General features: G+C 39.2%; 1 protein-coding gene across 3 annotated transcripts in view; it reads right to left on the bottom strand.

The window, feature by feature from the left end:
- Nucleotides 1–2,371: 2,371 nt before the first annotated feature.
- Nucleotides 2,372–19,397, bottom strand: part of SLC25A24 (solute carrier family 25 member 24) — a 59,379-nt gene continuing 42,353 nt past the window's right edge. For all 3 annotated transcript variants that reach the window (XM_060139480.1, XM_060139482.1, XM_060139481.1), the window contains 2 exons: nucleotides 5,780–5,930; nucleotides 2,372–4,522 (listed from right to left, as the gene is read on the bottom strand). In XM_060139480.1, coding sequence (XP_059995463.1) covers nucleotides 4,338–4,522; nucleotides 5,780–5,930 — 336 coding nt within the window. In that variant the 3' untranslated portion in view covers nucleotides 2,372–4,337. The remainder of the gene's footprint in view (nucleotides 4,523–5,779; nucleotides 5,931–19,397) is intronic.

The following is a 19,397-nucleotide window of genomic DNA, read 5'->3' as shown; positions in this document are numbered from 1 at the left end:
TGGGGGTTGAGTGATGCATATCTGCGGCCTGACATAGATTACAGGTTCTGGAATTTAAGCTAATTCATCCTGAACCCATGGTTGTGACTGCATTGTAGAATGGTGTGTAAAAAGATGAGTGTAAACTCTTGGAAAACACACCTGATTAGCAAATACCAAGGATCTGCGATAAGGTTCGGTTTGAAAGAGTAATTCACAATGCTTTAAAATCCCTGGCCCTCTTTTAAAAGTAACAAAATACAAATCACTTCTTCAGTTACTATTATCTTGACTTGGTGGAAGTAAATTCAAAGCAAGACAATATCAACTAACAAAAAATAAATAAAAGGATTGTTTTCAATATTGTACAATTTGTATAAATTATAAACAAATAAATCCTGGGCAGTTACAAGGTGGTCAGAGAAGGAAGTGAGCACAATGACAGCTTTGTTGGTTTGCTAAGATTCAAGTTCTCTAATTCTTAGGAAAATGTCTAGAAAGATTTTAAGGTCTCTAAGTTAATTTGTCTTTTTAAAAATTAAAATCCTTCCCAGAGAAGGAAAGGCAAAGAGTAGCCTATACACATGCCATCATGTTGGGACAGCAGTTTCAGGGAAAACCATTGTGTGTGTGATGGACACAACAGTTACAGAAACTGCAAGGTTTTCCAGTGATGTTTCCAATAATGAGACTCCCACCCCCAGAGGAGAGACATCTGAATCTTGGTTAGGAAACATTACCAAGGAACTGTGCCTATTGTAGTACCGGAAGTGCTCAGCAGACAGGCCTCCCTCCAGCCCTCTGTGGCTTCATCGCCTACTACCTTCCGTTTTGCTCACCCCACTCCAGGCACACTGACCTCCCCGATGTTCCCTCCACCCACGGCCTTTACCTGCATTCCCTCTGCCTGGAATGCCCTTCCCAGACACCAGTGTGGCCTATTCCCGTGCCCTCTTCAGCCCTTTATTCAAACAGCACCTTCTCAGCAAGGTCTTCTCTGCCTAAAATTGCCACCTCGGCCCCAGCATTGCCTTCTACACTTAATCACCATCTGACCTATTACATATTTTACTTACTTTGTTTGTTGTCTGTCTCCACTAGATAATCTCCACTAGGAAAAGTATGGAGTCCTGTTCAAGGCTGTGTCCTCAGCCCCTAAAAGTATCTGACACACAGTAGGTGTTTAATAAATTCTCACTGAAAGAACCAATGAGCAAGTGAATGTTTACAGAATAAATGCCAAGTGGCCCAGGCTTGGGGCATTTCTGCTTTCACAACAAACAATGCTGCAGTGGCTATGGCCGAGCATCTGAGTATAGGCTTGTGGAGCCCAATTTGCAAACAAACAAAACAAGCAAAAAACAAAAAAACCAGAAGGCTGTGAACAGGTGTCTTCAATTGCACTGTGGTCAGAGGGCTGCAGCAGGTCCAGGTCCAGGCCCAGGCAGCTTGGACCTTTGCACAGCTCTGTCCTACATGGAAGCAGAAGGGCAGATGGAATTTTGCAGGGCACGCTCTCCCGGAGAGCGATTTGATGAGCTCAGTCTGCTCTGTGTTTCTCCCAAGCAGGGAATATGGCAAAGGAGGAAAAGGAGGGTTATTGGTTGCTCCTCTTCACACATATCATTACTCGTTTGGTGCTCTTCTCAAAACAAAGAAATTCCATGAGAACAAAAGAGCTGGGAAAATTCTTATTTGGGCATAGGGAACCTATGCTATACTTTTATACATGTGACCTGATGTAAAGCTCAAAAAACAAAATAGTATAAAATGCAATGCCTGTTCACGTGACGCTTATGCTCTGGATGGGGATACAAGACAAATGTGTAAGAAACAAATTGGTGACATTTTTCTAATAAAGGGTCCCTGAGAGCCAAGGAGGGCAAATACGTTTTTCCTGGAGGCCAGGTAGCATTCAAGTTGGAAAGCAGAATTTCTTTGCAGTGTTATGTTTTATTTTTTTAATCAAATTTTATAATCTTTATAGGTGTAAAATCTGCATTATAAAATTGTTTTAATTACTTACCAGTAAACTTACTTAGCTTTTGTTTCCCACAACTTCAAGACAAACTGGTACTCCACCAAGATGTGCCAAGGAGCCCCGTGACTTTGGACTCTCTTCAGCACTATGAGCCCCGGGGGTATCACCCTAAATGGTAAATGTGGAATCTGGACATCACGAAAAACATCATCTTATACCAAAATATATGACAGAGGTAATAACTGTTATGGCTGTTCAGAAAAGGCCAAAATATTTGGAAAGACTACAGTGAGTCTTATTCAGTAATTCTATACAGACTATTCAAACTGCTGCCGAAGATATAAACTGCAAGACACAGCCATTCTTTTTGCCTTAGTTACACTATTTTTTTAAATGAGGAAACAAGACATTTCAAAAACATTTTAATATAAACAGAAAGTAAATATGCAGTAATGCCAGAAATAAACTATCTTCAACTCCAGGCTCTTTTCAAAAGATACAAGATACACAGATAAATCACATTCATTCCTTACAAATGTTAAAAAGCAAACAATTTAAATTCATAATGAACAATGAATATTTTTCAGTAGCTGAAATTTTACTCATTTCATAATTTTACAAGTGAAAAGAGAGCTAATCATGTTCCTTAATATTGTCATTTATGTATTATTCAAAAGTACAAACACCCTGAAGATAGAGTCCCATTCTTATCATATGTATTATAAAAACACTGAGACATTTATCAGGTATAATTAACATAATGAAAACTATATGTTAGGATATGTTTCACAAACACAAGTCCAACATTTCTCTCTGGTTCGGAAAATATGAGAGGTAGTTTCAAATAAAGTAAATGTCTATTATGTCACTACATTTCCATTAAAATGTTGGCAATTTATAACAAATTACTAGAAATAAAACTTGAGTTTAAGAACTCAATTGAATATGGGGATATATGTATAGCTGATTAACTTTGTTATAAAACAGAAACTAACACACCATTGTAAAGCCAGTATACTCCAATAAAGATATTAAAAAAAAAGAACTAAATTGAAAAATGATAAGAATAACTTCAACTAATAAATATTTTTCTAAGTCCTAATCACACAAATCAGAAAAGATAGTTGATTACAAAAAATGGCTTCAGTAAAATAAAAACATGCTATCAGTATTATAAATCAAATTTTCTATATCATAATGTGTTTCTAAGCTGGGGGAAAGAGAAAATATGAATGTACATGTTTGTAAATTGGGCCTTTCATTCATAGTACCAAATATATAAAATTAATATATACTACTATTAATATATACTATTCTCCTAGCTTTGTGCTGCCCAAATTGAGAATTGCAGGGTCAAATAAATTAAAAGTGAGGGGGAAGTGAGAACGCCATTCACCCATGATCAACCTACTTCATGTAATTAAGAAATTTCAGATAACCAAGAATGGTCCCCAGAAGCCTTCCTGATTAAAATGGAAGTCTGACTCAAGTAGGAAACAAAGGACAAAGAGAAGAGAGATGCTCTTCAGAAACTGATACAAGTCAAAGGGTTTTGTTTCCTGGTGCTTTTCAAAGCAATGACAATAAACAGAATTTTTCAAATAAGTTGCCTTGTGTTGATAATTTAACAGTAATATACTGACAATCAGTGTGTCATTCTGGGAACCAAATAACAGTACAAGACAAATGGAGAAGTGCTCACTGAAATAAATATTATTTTATCACTCTTCCTTACACAAAAATCTTATGAGTGGACTAGGGTATTCACATGCCTTGAAGTTCTGCCGCTTATGTTCATTCTTATTCAGCTTAAAAAAAGATTATAGACCTTATACCTATTTGGCTGCTGTAAGATTATGTTTTCATGCAATGATTCTCCATGAATGGTCCTACAAGGAAATTTTAAGAAGTTTATAAAGACATTCAAAATACATAAATAATTTAAGTTTCCAGGTTTTGCAATCATTTTGTTTTTAAGAAAAAGATATTTAAGTATAAAGGAACTGGCATAAACTTGAACCAACCAAAATAAAGATCAAAGATTTATAATTCACACAAAGCAAATTTAGTTCAGCAAGTACATTTTTTCAGATTTAGGATTCCAGGCAGAGATTTGTAGAAAGGACTAATAAGAAAAAATATAATTTTATTGCCTTTTCAAAACTGTATGAGCTCATCAAAACAATGATTTTTAGCATTTCTGAATGTATAAAATTGAGTCCAAATGTTTGAAGTTACCAATGATTTGCTCTTCCCTTTTGTGAAAAAAAAATACAGCTTCTTTTTGCCATGGACTTGTTGCAGCTCTAGGAGAAAAGGTCACTCTGGAGATGGTTGAAAGTTTCAATAATTATGCTAAAGCAAAACATTCAGCATATCACTTCTGAGTTACTCCTAAAGTTTGTCTCATATTTTCATAAACCACATAACTGATGCCTACAGCAGGAAGCACCTTCATAAAGTTTGGGGTGATGCCTCTGTAAAGTCCTGGTATTCCTTCCTTAGAAATTATTCGTCGAAAGAGCCCAACCATGTTCAGCTGTGCGGTTCCTTCTACCATGGCTAGAAAATTAAAAAATAAACCAGGCTAATTTAATATTCATGCATGTTTTATTATGACTATGCAATTATGATTCAGAATGATTTTCTAGAACGAACAGAATAAAAGGATAAAATTTATTCCAAGGGGCCCAAGAAATAATTCTCCCTGTATGGCACCTAACAGTGAATGCCTTGGTTATAACAAATATGAGTGATTACTCTGTGTTAGATATTGAGTTAGTTACTTTATATACCAATCCTCTAAGGCAAGTGTTATTATACCCATTTAATAAGTAAGAAATCGGAGGTTTAGAAAGATAGAGAAACTTGTCTCAACACACTTAGCTAGCCAAGTGGGAGAGCTGAAAGCTGATGGTCTTTCTCTCCTGTAAATGGAATGAAAACTGCACAGCACTGAAAGAATCAGTAGCAACATATGTAAAGCAGTTGGCATCTGTCAAATTCTCAGTAAATGGTGGCTGGAGTTGTTTGTTATTATGGGACCTACAACTTCTGAACTGATTCCTCCCCACTGTGACACTGTCTCCTCGACTTTGATTACACAGCGCCCTCCTGGCTCTCCTGCCGTCTGATTCAGTATTCTCTTTTCTTATGATTTGCTGGTTTTTATTGCTATGCTAAAGTAGTATTCATTCTGTGCCTTTCTTTCACTTTCTGCTTTATCCCTGGCCAATCTCACCCACTACCATTTCTTTAAACAGTACTCCCTGAGCATTGAGACGCCTCTATCCCCAATCTCTCTTCCGAGTACTAACCTCCCTCCCCCAACCAAGCAGTCAATCATTAATTAACCAGTACTTCCAATGCAGATGATCTGTAAATACAAATGTAAAGAGTGGACTGCATGGCAAATGCAAGTTTTACTTTCTGGAACTTTCTGGAGTTTGAGAGTCTTTTTCCTGAATATTTTCGATCGACAGTTGGTTGAATCCATGAATGCAGAGCCCACGAATATGAAGGGCCAACTGTACTCTTAAAACATGCACTCTCAACGGGAGCATGAAAATCTTGCTCTGTGCATAAACCACAGATATACATACAATATATGCACAGAGTAGCCGTGGTATTAAAATTTCATGAAGAGGAACTGATTTGGAAAAGAATTTCTAAAAAGCTTCCTTAAGGAGGCAATAATGCAAAAACGTTGAGAAATACTCTCTTAAAACCACACTCTGCTGTCTCAGTGGAAGCTGAAGTTCCAAAAGCACGTTACTGATGCACTACTTTATCAGTGTCATCCTTTTATCCAAAACTCACCTTGAGCCTGCATGCGTGTTCTCACCAAAGCCAAGGGGTAGCTGGCCAGCTGACCACAGGTGCTGGATAAGGCACCACATCCCAGCAGCACCACGACTCCAGGGTTTACAGAGTCTTTGGCAAAATTATCTAGCCAATGGGACTTCAAGAGCTGCCAGAGAAACAGAAAAGAAGAAAAATAATAAACAACTAACTTTACAACTGCTTTCACTCAATATGAATGTTCTCACAGCTACTCTCATCCTTATGAGACAGGACACATTTCTGCAAGATTGGGCGGCACAGCCACTGTAGGAAGCAGCAGCTCTGTAGAGAGGTGGGGAAGCCACAGGGGATTCAAAACATGAGAGGTGTGACTGGGTGCTCATCTTCTTCTAACTAAATGTGAAGATCAACAGCACACCAGACTAGGATCTAAACATTTCCTACGGTGCTTATCAATGAGAATAATATAATACTACAAACTGCATCTAATTTTGTACTTTACACATATGTTATTTCATTCAGTCCTTCTACAAAAGCTCTGAGGTGGAGCTATTCTTCTGATTTTAGAAATGAGGAAAATTAGTCTCAGTGGGGTTTTCTAAACAAGGGTGCTGAATCAAGTATATGGATCCTCAGGCTATGCTTTTTCCCTATTATCCTAGGTCTTTGTATTTCCATTAGAAGGCAATTAATTGAGAGAAACGTATAATCTACTTTTTAAATAAAAAATATCTGAAGTATTAAAATATATGCTAATATGTGGGGGAAATTATATACTAGTTTAAATATTTTAAGATAAAATGTAACTGCATACTTGGACCTTACAATTATATAACAAGAAAATCTCTATACATTTGAAAACAAAGATTATATTTAAGTGTCTTATTTAAGGTCCATTTAGTACTGTAATATGACAAGAAAAAGTCAATAAGGCTAAAGACAACCATGTCTGAACTACAAACATGAGAAAAGAGAAATGATTCACTAGAAACTAAGCAACTATTTACACTATTAACACCAGAATGGGGGGGGAGGTAGGAAAATGCACTTTTAAAACAATTAATTTAAAACCCTATAAAATATACATGATCTTGTAAGTCCTCTCTGTGTGTCCCATAATCATTTTCTTCTACATCCTAGGATCCATTATCATTCCTTGCCTCTCAGATCTCACTATATTTTTTTACTTATTTATTTTATTTATTTTTGTCTCCCCCTCTTTATTGGCTTTGTACCCCTCAATTTATAGGTATTCTCAAAATTCTATCACCTTATGAAGGTTCTCTGGCAACATCAAGGTCATAACAGTGGGGTCCTGATCCAATAGGATTAGTGTCTTTATAAGAAGAAATACCAGAGAATTCATTCACTCAACTCTCTCTCCCTCTCCCTCTGGGAACATAGCAAGAAGGGAGCTGTCTGCAAGCCAGTAAGAGAGCCTCACCTCAAACCAAATCAGCCAGAACCCTGATCTTGGACTTCTAGCCTCCAGAACTGTGAAAAAGTAAATTTCTTTTGTTAAACCTTCCCAGTCTCTGGTATTTTGTTATGGTAGTCCAAACATACTAATACACTACCCAAAGCAAACTGCAAATTCAATGTAATCCCTATTCAAATTTCAATGACATTGTTTGAAGAAATAGAAAAAAAATTCAAATAGAATCTTAAGGGACCCCACCTAACCAAAATAACCTTGAAAAAGAACAAAGTTGGAGACCTCACACTTCCTGATTTCAATGTATATTACAAAGCAACAGCAATCAAGATAATGTGGTGCTAGCATAAAGACAGATACATCGAATAATGGAACAAAATAGAGAGCTCAGAAATAAATTCTTGAATACATGGGCGCATGATCTTCAACAGAGGTGACAAGACCCCACATTGGGCAAAGGATAGTCTCTTCAACAAATGGTGCTGGGGGGACTTCCCTGGCAGTCCAGTGGTTAAGACTCCGTGCTTCCACTGCAGGGGGCACGGGTTTGATCCCTGGTCGGGGAACTAAGATCCCACATGCTGTGCAGTGGGGCCAAAAGTTAATAAACAAAAATGGTGCTGGGAAAACTGGATATCCACAGGCAAAAGAATGAAGTTGGATCCTTATCTTACAACATATACAAAAAACTAACTCAAAATAAATCCAGGGCTGAAACATAAGACCTAATACTATAAAATTCCTAGGAGAAAACACAGGATAAAAGCTTTAGGACCTTGGCTTTGACAACAATTTCTTGGATATGATCCTAAAAGCACAGGCAAAAAAGCAAAAATAGACAAATGGATTTCATCACCTTAAAAACTTCTGTGAAGCAAAGAAAACAACCAATACAGTGAAAAGGTGACCTACGGAATGGGAGAATATATTTGTAAACCATATATCTGATAAGGATTTAATATCCAAAATATATAAATAACTCCTACAATTAAACAACAATAAAAAATAACCTAATTAAAAAATGGGCAAAGGACTTGAATAGACATTTCTCCAAAGAAGATAAATAAATGGACAACAAGCATATGAAAAGATGCTCAACATCACTTATCAGAGAAATGCAAGTCAAAAGCACAATGAGATATTGTCTCACATCTGTTAGGATGGGCACTATCAAAAAACAAAACGCAGAAACTAACAAATATTAACAAGGATGAATGAAAACGCACTGTTAGCGGGAATGAAAAATGGTGCCGCTTCTATAGAAAACAGTTTGTTCCTCAAAAAGCTCAACACAGAATTACCATATGACCCAGCAATTCTGTATACTGATAGGTATACACCCAAAGGAACTGAAAGCACAGACTTGAAGAGAGATCAATACTTGTATCCCTTTGTCCCAAGAGGTGAAAGTATCCTTGAAATTAATTCAACCCCTCAACAACTGATGGCATTCCAAGCTCCTCAACCCTATCAGCAGGTTTTGCCCTTAAGACAAGCTTGGAAGGTAACATAAACTTAAAACTCAAGAACGTCCCTGAGAGACTCGGCAAAATCCACAACCCACGTTGGGCAGGTTCATTTGGCTCCCTCAATTAAAATTCAAATTGACCGCAGTCAGCCTCTTCCTAACATTAAACAACATTCTTTAAATCTTGAGACCTTAGCAGGAATTAAACCAATCATAGAGGAATACAAAACACAACACCTCATAGTCCCCTACACTAGTCTCTGTAATACACCCATTCTCCTCATTAAGAAACTCCACAAAAGAGGATGGAGATTTGTCCAAGATTTGAGGGCTATTAATAACATTGTCGCATGGCTTCCAGGAAGATGGCGGAAGAGTAAGACACAGAGATCACCTTCCTCCCCACAGATACACCAGAAATACATCTACACGTGGAACAACTCCTACAGAACACCTACTGAACGCTGGCAGAAGACCTCAGACCTTCCAAAAGGTAAGAAACCCCCCACTTACCTGGGTAGGGCAAAAGAAAAAAGAATAAACAGAGACAAAAGGATAGGGATGGGACCTGCACCAGTGAGAGGGAGCTGTGAAGGAGGAAAGGTTTCCACACACTAGGAAGCCCCTTCGCGGGTGGAGACTGCGGGTAGCAGAAGGGGAAGCTCCGGGGCCGCGGAGGAGAGCACAGCAACAGGGGTGTGGAGGGCAAAGCGGAGAGATTCCCGCACAGAGGATCGGTGCCGACCGGCACTCACCAGCCCGAGAGGCTTGTTTGCTCACCCGCCAGGGCGGGTGGGGCTGGGAGTTGAGGCTCGGGCTTCGGTCGGAGCGCCGGGAGAGGACTGGGGTTCGCGGCGTGAACACAGCCTGCAGGGGGTTAGTGCACCGCGGCTGGCCAGGAGGGAGTCCAGGGAAAACTCTGGACCTGCCGAACAGGCAAGAGACTTTTTCTTTCCTCTGTTTCCTGGTGCGCGAGGAGAGGGGATTAAGAGCGCTGCTTAAAGGAGTTCCAGAGACAGGCGCGAGCTGCGGCTAACAGCACGGACCCGAGACGGGCATGAGACGCTAAGGCTGCTGCTGCCGCCACCAAGAAGCCTGTGTGCGAGCACAGGTCACTATCCACACCCCGCTTCCGGGGAGCCTGTGCAGCCCGCCACTGCCAGGGTCCCGGGATCCAGGGACAACTTCCCCGGGAGAACGCACGGCACGCCTCCGGCTGGTGCAACATCACGCTGGCCTCTGCCGCCGCAGGCCCGCCCCGCACACAGTGCCTCTCCCTCCCCCCTGGCCTGAGGGAGCCAGAGCCCCCAATCAGTGGCTCCTTTAACCCCGTCCTGTCTGAGACAAGAACAGATGCCCTCCAGCGACCTACACGCAGAGGCAGGGCCAAATCCAAAGCTGAGTCCCGGGAGCTGTGCGAACAAAGAAGAGAAAGGGAAATCTCTCCAAGCAGCGGATTAAAGCTCCACAATCAACTTGATGTACCCTGCATCTGTGGAATACATGAATAGACAACGAATCATCCCAAATTAAGGAGGTGGACTTTGAGAGCAAGATTTATGATTTTTTCCCCTTTTCCTCTTTTTGTGAATGTGTATGTGTATGCTTCTGTGTGAGATTTTGTCTGTATAGCTTTGCTTCCACCATTTGTCCTACGGTTCTATCCATCCGTGTTTTTTTTCCTTTTTTTAATTTTTTTCTTAATAATTACTTTTTATTTTAATAATTTTATTTTACTTTATCTTCTTTCTTTCCTTACTTCCCTCCTTTAGACAATGAATCATCCCAAATTGAGGAGGTGGACTTTTAGAGCAAGATTTATGATTTTCTCCCCTTTTCCTTTTTTGTGAGTGTGTATGTGTATGCTTCTGTGTGAGATTTTGTCTGTATAGCTTTGCTTCCACCATTTGTCCTATGGTTCTATCCGTCCCTTTTTTTTTTTTTGTCTTAATAATTATTTTTTTACTTTAATAACTTTATTATATTTTATCTTATTTTATTTTACTTTATCTTCTTTCTTTCTTTTTTCCTTCCTTCCCTCCTTCCTTCCTTCCTCCCTCCCTCCTTTATTTCTTTCTTTTCTATCTTTCTTTCTTTCTACTTCTACTAATTCTTTCTTTCTACTTTTTCTCCCTTTTATTCTGAGCCGTGTGGATGAAAAGCTCTTGGTGCTGCAGCCAGGAGTCAGTGCTCTGCCTCTGAGGTGGGAGAGCCAACTTCAGGACACTGGTCCACAAGAGACCTCCCAGCTCCACGTAATATCAAATGGCGAAAATCTCCCAGAGATCTCCATCTCAACACAAGCACCCAGCTTCACACAACGACCAGCAAGCTACAGTGCTGGACATCCTATGACAAACAGCTAGCAAGACAGGAACACAACCCCACCCATTATCAAAGAGGCTGCCTAAAATCATAAGAAGTCCACAGACACCCCAAAACACACCACCAGACGTGGACCTGCCCACCAGAAAGACAAGATCCAGCCTCATCCACAAGAACACAGGCACTAGTCCCCTCCACCAGGAAGCCTACACAACCCACTGAACCAACCTTAGCCACTGGGGACAGACACCAAAAACAACGGGATCTACGAACCTGCAGCCTGCAAAAAGGAGACCCCAAACACAGTAAGATAAGCAAAATGAGAAGACAGAAAATAACACAGCAGATTAAGGAGCAAGATAAAAATGCACCAGACCTAACAAATGAAGAGGAAATAGGCAGTCTACCTGAAAAATAATTCAGAATAATGATAGTAAAAATAATCCAAAAGCTTGGAAATAGAATAGACAAAATGGAAGAAACATTTAACAAGGACCTAGAAGAACTAAAGATGAAACAAACAATGATGAACAACACAATAAATGAAATTAAAAATACTCTAGATGGGATCAATAGCAGAATAACTGAGGCAGAAAAATGGATAAGTGACCTGGAGGATAAAATAGTGGAAATAACTACTGCAGAGCAGAATAAAGAAAAAAGAATGAAAAGAACTGAGGACAGTCTCAGAGACCTCTGGGACAATATTAAACACACCAACATTCGAATTATAGGGGTTCCAGAAGAAGAAGAGAAAAAGAAAGGGACTGAGAAAATATTTGAAGAGATTATAGTTGAAAACTTCCCTAATATGGGAAAGGAAATAGTTAATCAAGTTCAGGAAGCATAGAGAGTCCCATACAGGATAAATCCAAGGAGAAACACACCAAGACACATATTAATCAAACTGTCAAAAATTAAATACAAAGAAAACATATTAAAAGCAGCAAGGGAAAAGCAACAAATAACACACAAGGGAATCCCCATAAGGTTAACAGCTGATCTTTCAGCAGAAACTCTGCAAGCCAGAATGGACTGGCAGGACATATTTAAAGTGATGAAGGAGAAAAACCTGCTACCAAGATCACTCTACCCAGCAAGGATCTCATTCAGATTTGATGGAGAAATTAAAACCTTTTCAGATAAGCAAAAGCTGAGAGAGTTCAGCACCACCAAAACAGCTTTACAACAACTGCTAAAGGATCTTCTCTAGGCAAGAAACACAAGAGAAGGAAAAGACCTACAATAACGAACCCAAAACAATTAAGAAAATGGGAATAGCAACATACATATCAAAAATTACCTTAAATGTAAATGGACTGATGCTCCCACCAAAAGACACAGATTGGCCGAATGGATACAAAAACAAGACCCATATATATGCTGTCTACAAGAGACCCACTTGAGACCTAGAGACACATACAGACTGAAAGTAAGGGGATGAAAAAAGATATTCCATGCAAATGGAAACCAAAAGAAAGCAGGAGTAGCAATTCTCATATCAGGCAAAATAGACTTTAAAATAGAGACTGTTAGAAGAGACAAAGAAGGACACTATATAATGATCAAGGGATCGATCCAAGAAGCAGGTATAACAATTGTAAATACTTATGCACCCAACATAGGAGTACCTCAATACATAAGGCAAATACTAACAGCCATAAAAGGGGAAATCGACAGTAACACATTCATAGTAGGGGATTTTAACACCCCACTTTCACCAATGGACAGATCATCCAAAATGAAAATAAATAAGGAAACACAAGCTTTAAATGGTACATTAAACAAGATGGACTTAATTGATATTTATAGGACATTCCATTCAAAAACAACAGAATAGATCATGTCTTGGGTCACAAATCAAGCCTTGGTAAATTTAAGAAAATTGAAATTGTATCAAGTATCTTTTCTGACCACAACGCCATGAGACTAGATATCAATTACAGGAAAAGGTCTGTAAAAAATACAAACACATGGAGGCTAAACAATACACTACTTAATAATGAAGTGATCATTGAAGAAATCAAAGAGGAAATCAAAAAATACCTAGAAACAAATGACAATGGAGACACAACGACCCAAAACCTATGGGATGCAGCAAAAGCAGTTCTAAGAGGGAAGTTTATAGCAATACAATCCTACCTCAAGAAACAGGAAACACCTCGCATAAACAACCTAACCTTGCACCTAAAGCAATTAGAGAAAGAAGAACAAAAAAACCCCAAAGTTAGCAGAAGGAAAGAAATCATAAAAATCAGATCAGAAATAAATGAAAAAGAAATGAAGGAAACGATAGCAAAGATCAATAAAACTAAAAGCTGGTTCTTTGAGAAGATAAACAAAATTGATAAACCATTAGCCAGACTCATCAAGAACAAAAGGGAGAAGACTCAAATCAATAGAATTAGAAATGATAAAGGAGAAGTAACAACTGACACTGCAGAAATACAAAAGATCATGAGAGATTACTACAAGCAACTCTATGCCAATAAAATGGACAACCTGGAAGAAATGGACAGATTCCTAGAAATGCACAACCTGCCAGGACTGATTCAGGAAGAAACAGAAAATATTAAAAGACCAATCACAAGCACTGAAATTGAAACTGTGATTAAAAATCTTCCAACAAACAAAAGTCCAGGACCAGATGGCTTCACAGGCGAATTCTATCAAACATTTAGAGAAGAGCTAACATCTATCCTTCTCAAACTCTTCCAAAATATAGCAGAGGGAGGAACACTCTCAAACTCATTCTACGAGGCCACCATCACCCTGATACCAAAACCAGACAAGGATGTCACAAGGAAAGAAAACTACAGGCCAATATCACTGATGAACATAGATGCAAAAATCCTCAACAAAATACTAGCAAACAGAATCCAACAGCACATTAAAAGGATCATACACCATGATCAAGTGGGGTTTATTCCAGGAATGCAAGGATTCTTCAATATACGCAAATCAATCAACATGATACACCATATTAACAAATTGAAGGAGAAAAACCACATGATCATCTCAATAGATGCAGAGAAAGCTTTCGACAAAATTCAACACCCATTTATGATAAAAACCCTGCAGAAAGTAGGCATAGAGGGAAATTTCCTCAACACAATAAAGGCCATATATGACAAACCCACAGCCAACATTGTCCTCAATGGTGAAAAACTGAAAGCATTTCCACTAAGATCAGGAACAAGACAAGGTTGCCCACTCTCACCACTCTTATTCAACATAGTTTTGGAAGTTTTAGCCACAGCAATCAGAGAAGAAAAGGAAATAAAAGGAATCCAAGTCGGAAAAGAAGTAAAGCTGTCACTGTTTGCAGATGACATGATACTATACATAGAGAATCCTAAAACTACCAGAAAACTACTAGAGCTAATCAATGAATTTGGTAAAGTAGCAGGATACAAAATTATTGCACAGAAATCTCTGGCATTCCTATACACTAATGATGAAAAATCTGAAAGTGAAATCAAGAAAACACTCCCATTTACCATTGCAACAAAAAGAATAAAATATCTAGGAATAAACCTACCTAAGGAGACAAAAGACCTGTATGCAGAAAATTATAAGACACTGATGAAAGAAATTAAAGATGATACAAATAGATGGAGAGATATACCATGTTCTTGGATTGGAAGAATCAACATTGTGAAAATGACTCTACTACCCAAAGCAATCTACAGATTCAATGCAATCCCTATCAAACTACCACTGGCATTTTTCACAGAACTAGAACAAAAAATCTCACAATTTGTGTGGAAACACAAAAGACCCCGAATAGCCAAAGCAATCTTGAGAACGAAAAACGGAGCTGGAGGAATCAGGCTCCCTGACTTCAGACTATAATACAAAGCTACAGTAATCAAGACAGTATGGTACTGGCACAAAAACAGAAAGATATATCAATGGAACAGGATAAAAAGCCCAGAGATACACCCACGCACATATGGTCACCTTATCTTTGATAAAGGAGGCAGGAATGTACAGTGGAGAAAGAACAGCCTCTTCAATAAGTGGTGCTGGGAAAAATGGACAGGGCATGTAAAAGTATGAGATTAGATCATTCCCTAACACCATACACAAAAATAAGCTCAAAATGGATTAAAGACCTAAATGTAAAGCCAGAAACTATCAAACTCTTAGAGGAAAACATAGGCAGAACACTCTATGATATAAATCACAGCAAGATCCTTTTTGACCCACCTCCTAGACAAATGGAAATAAAACCAAAAATAAACAAATGGGACCTAATGAAACTTCAAAGCTTTTGCACAGCAAAGGAAACTGTAAACAAGACCACAAGACAGCCCTCAGAGTGGGAGAAAATATTTGCAAATGAAGCGACTGACAAAGGATTAATCTCCAAAATTTATAAGCAGCTCATGCAGCTCAATAACATAAAAACAAACAACCCAATCCAAAAATGGGCAGAAGACCTAAATAGACATTTCTCCAAAGAAGATATACAGACTGCCAACAAACACATGAAAGAATACTCAAAATCATTAATCATTAGAGAAATGCAAATCAAAACTACAATGAGATATCATCTCACACCAGTCAGAATGGCCATCATCAAAAAATCTAGAAACAATAAATGCTGGAGAGGGTGTGGAGAAAAGGGAACCCTCTTGCACTGTTGGTGGGAATGTAAATTGATACAGCCACTGTGGAGAACAGTACGGAGGTTCCTTAAAAAACTACAAATAGAACTACCATATGACCCAGCAATCCCACTACTGGGCATATACCCTGAGAAAACTATAATTCAAAGAGTCATGTACCAAAATGTTCATTGCAGCTCTATTTGCAATAGCCCGGAGATGGCAACAACCTAAGCGTCCATCATGGGATGAATGGATAAAGAAGATGTGGCACATATATACAATGGAATATTATTCACCCATAAAAAGAAACGAAATTGAGCTATTTGTAATGAGGTGGATAGACCTAGAGTCTGTCATACAGAGTGAAGTAAGTCAGAAAGAGAAAGACAAATACCATATGCTAACACATATATATGGAATTTAAGGGAAAAAAACGTCATGAAGAACCTAGGGGTAAGACAGGAATAAAGACACAGACCTACTAGAGAATGGACTTGAGGACATGGGAAGGGGGAATTTTAAGCTGTGACAAAGTGAGAGAGAGGCATGGACATATATACACTACCAAACGTAAGGTAGATAGCTAGTGGGAAGCAGCCGCATAGCACAGGGAGATCAGCTTGGTGCTTTGTGACCGCCTGGAGGGGTGGGATATGGAGGGTGGGAGGGAGGGAGACGCAAGAGGGAAGAGATATGGGAACATACGTATATGTATAACTGATTCACTTTGTTATAAAGTAGAAACTAACACACCATTGTAAAACAATTATACTCCAATAAAGATGTAAAAAATTAAAAAAAAATTAAAAAAATAACATTGTCATCAATCATCATCCAGTTGCCCTTAACCCTCATACCCTTTTAATGGCAATACCTACAGAGAATAAATTTTTCACTATAACTGACCTCTGTAGCACCTTTTTCAGCATCTCTGTGGATTGTGAAAGTCAAATTTTATTTGCTTTCATGTGGGAAGGACAATACATCTGACTGTCATGCCACAAGTCTAGAATAAAAGCCCTTCCTACTTTTTACAGATCCTAAAAGCAGATTTAGCAGGTGTCATTTTTCTTTAAGTGTCCATCCTTTTCAATAGGTTGATGACCTTCTTTGCTTGTCTTCCAACGGGGCAAGTGAGCAAGATAGCATCCATCTCCCCAGGCTGTTAGCAACTAAAGGTCATAAAGGTCTCTAAAGAGAAATTACAACTTATTCAAACACAGGTCAAATACCTAGGACCCTTGATCTCAGATTAAGGACTCCTTTAAGACCCTAATAGGATTCAAAGTGTCTTAAATTTCCCATAGCCACAGACCAAAAGCCAACTTTAAAGATATTTCGGGCTGACTGGATACTACAGAAACTGGATAGTTAATTTTTTAGTTGCCCAGCCTCTCAAAGCTTAAAGACCAGATCCTTTAGAGTGGGAAGAAAACGTCTTTAGGGCTCCAGAACCTGAAAAGTGGACTCTGCAGTCCCCTGCTTTAGGACATACTAATTATTAGCTTCCCCTTTTCCACTTCATGTTCGAAAGAAGAGAAATGGCTTGGGAGCACTTACTCAAAGGCACAGAGGTCAACACCAACCCCTTGGATATTACACTCAACAATCAGACCTGTAGCCAGAGGCCTTCCTCCAGCAGGAGAGCTATTTCAGCAGCAACAGCCCTTACAGCATCAACTGAGGAAATAGTTTCGGGCTCTCCACTCACCATCTATGTTCCCCCATGCGGTAGGAGGCTTGCACAATTCTCATCACACTCAACACCTTCCTGCAAGCTGTCTTACCCCACATGAAATTTCATTACTGACTTCTCACACAACCCTTTCCCGCTACAACAACTTCAACCCTGCAACCCTTCTCCCTTTACTTAGTGACAAAACTCCTCATGACTGTCTGACCCTGACTGATCAGTTATTAACCCTTAGAGCTGACTTACAAGAAACCCCTGTTGCTAACATTGAGATTTCATGGCTTACTGATGGTTCTTGTTTGAAAAACGGCAAAGGAAAATATTGTACTGGGTATGCAATCATCTGCTCCTGTGAAGTAACTGAGGCAGCTCCACTGCTGACCGCTACTTCAGCCCAGCAGGCAGAACTCCATGGTTTAACTAGAGATTGCACCCTAGCAGAAGGTAGAACTGTGAATACCTATAGAGATTGTCGCTTTGCCTTTAGGGTAGCTGATGACTTTGGCATGCTTTAGAAACCAAGAGGATTCTTAACCTCAGGGGGAAGCCAGATTAAGAATGAAAATTGGGTCAATAAATTGTTGGAATCGATCCAATTTCCATCTGTCCTAGCCATCATTAGGGTACCTGGGCATCCAAAATTAAATTCAGATGAAACCAAAAGAAATAACTTGGCAAATCAGGCCACAAGGACAACTGCCTTACAAGCCACCAAATCTCCTAGGAGTCATTTTCTGTGCCTCCCTGTTGCCCAATGGTCTAACCCTATGACACTGACTCCTTGAAATAACCACTGGAAATTAAAAATTCCCCCCCAACGTGGGACATGACTTTCTGGGACAGGTCCATCCCAGCAATGTGAGACAAAGCAAATCTGTAAGTTGATTGGCAATGCTTTTAGAGAATGATCTTGATCAAAAGGGGGATATGTGACATAAGATGGAGTCACTTATGTCAAGGGGTTTTAAAATGAAGCTGGAAGGCCACTCAAGAGGTGGACCTTATGCCTGTCTCACCAGGTGGAACCATAAACGTATGAACTGGGCCACACCACAGATAGTCCAAGAACTCTGCAAGAACACCTGCAACTTGTCACAGTAATGAACTCTTACCTCCCTCTAATGATAGCCTTAGCAATCAATCATGTTTAGTCAACTAGATTCTGCCTTCAGCTCCAACTAAAATTCTTTGTAATGAAAACCTCCCTTCTTTACCATTAAAAACCCCTGACTTGGGCTTCCCTGGTGGCGCAGTGGGTGAGAGTCCGCCTGCCGATGCAGGGGACACGGGGTCGTGCCCTGGTCCAGGACGATCCCACATGCCGCAGAGCAGCTGGGCCTGTGAGCCATGGCCGCTGAGCCTGCACGTCCGGAGCCTGTGCTCCGCAACGGGAGAGGCCACAACGGTGAGAGGCTCACGTACCGCAAAAAACAAAACAAAAAACAAAAAAAAAAAACCCCAGAAAACCCCTGACTTTTATTCCCTAACAGACACTGTTCAGATTGATACGCAAATCTGTGTGTACCGAATTGCAATTCTTTGATCCCAAATAAATGCATTGTGTTTGATTATTGTCTCCTAGGTTTCTTCAGGTTGACAAGTACAAGGAATGAATCTGTACTACCCACATCAGTCTCTTGGTTTTATCAATGTTAAATTTTAACAAACCAAAGAAAATGTGCCATTTTTGCTTATTTTTCTCTCCTCAAAACAATCCCTAATATCATCTGCTAAGCTGAACAACTGTATCTGTAATAACCTTTTTTTTTTAATTGAAGTACAGTGAATTTACAATGTTTTATTAGCTTCAGGTATACAGCAAAGTGATTCAGTTATACATTCTTGTTTTCAGATTCTTTTCCCTTATAGGTTATTACAAGACATTGAATATAGTTCCCTGTGCTATACAGTAGGTCCTTGTTGTTAACTATTTTATACATAGTGGTATGTATATGTTAACCCCAAACTCCTAATTTATCCCTCCCACTCCCACTATCCCCTCTGGCAACTATAAGTTTGTTTTCTATGTCTGTGAGTCTATTTCTGTTTTGTAAACAAGTTCATTTATATTATTTTTTTAGGTTCCACATATAAGT

The sequence above is a fragment of the Lagenorhynchus albirostris genome, chromosome 2 (genome assembly GCF_949774975.1).
Source record: "Lagenorhynchus albirostris chromosome 2, mLagAlb1.1, whole genome shotgun sequence".
Classification (NCBI taxonomy): domain Eukaryota; kingdom Metazoa; phylum Chordata; class Mammalia; order Artiodactyla; family Delphinidae; genus Lagenorhynchus; species Lagenorhynchus albirostris.
This window is presented reverse-complemented; position numbering and strand designations above follow the sequence as displayed.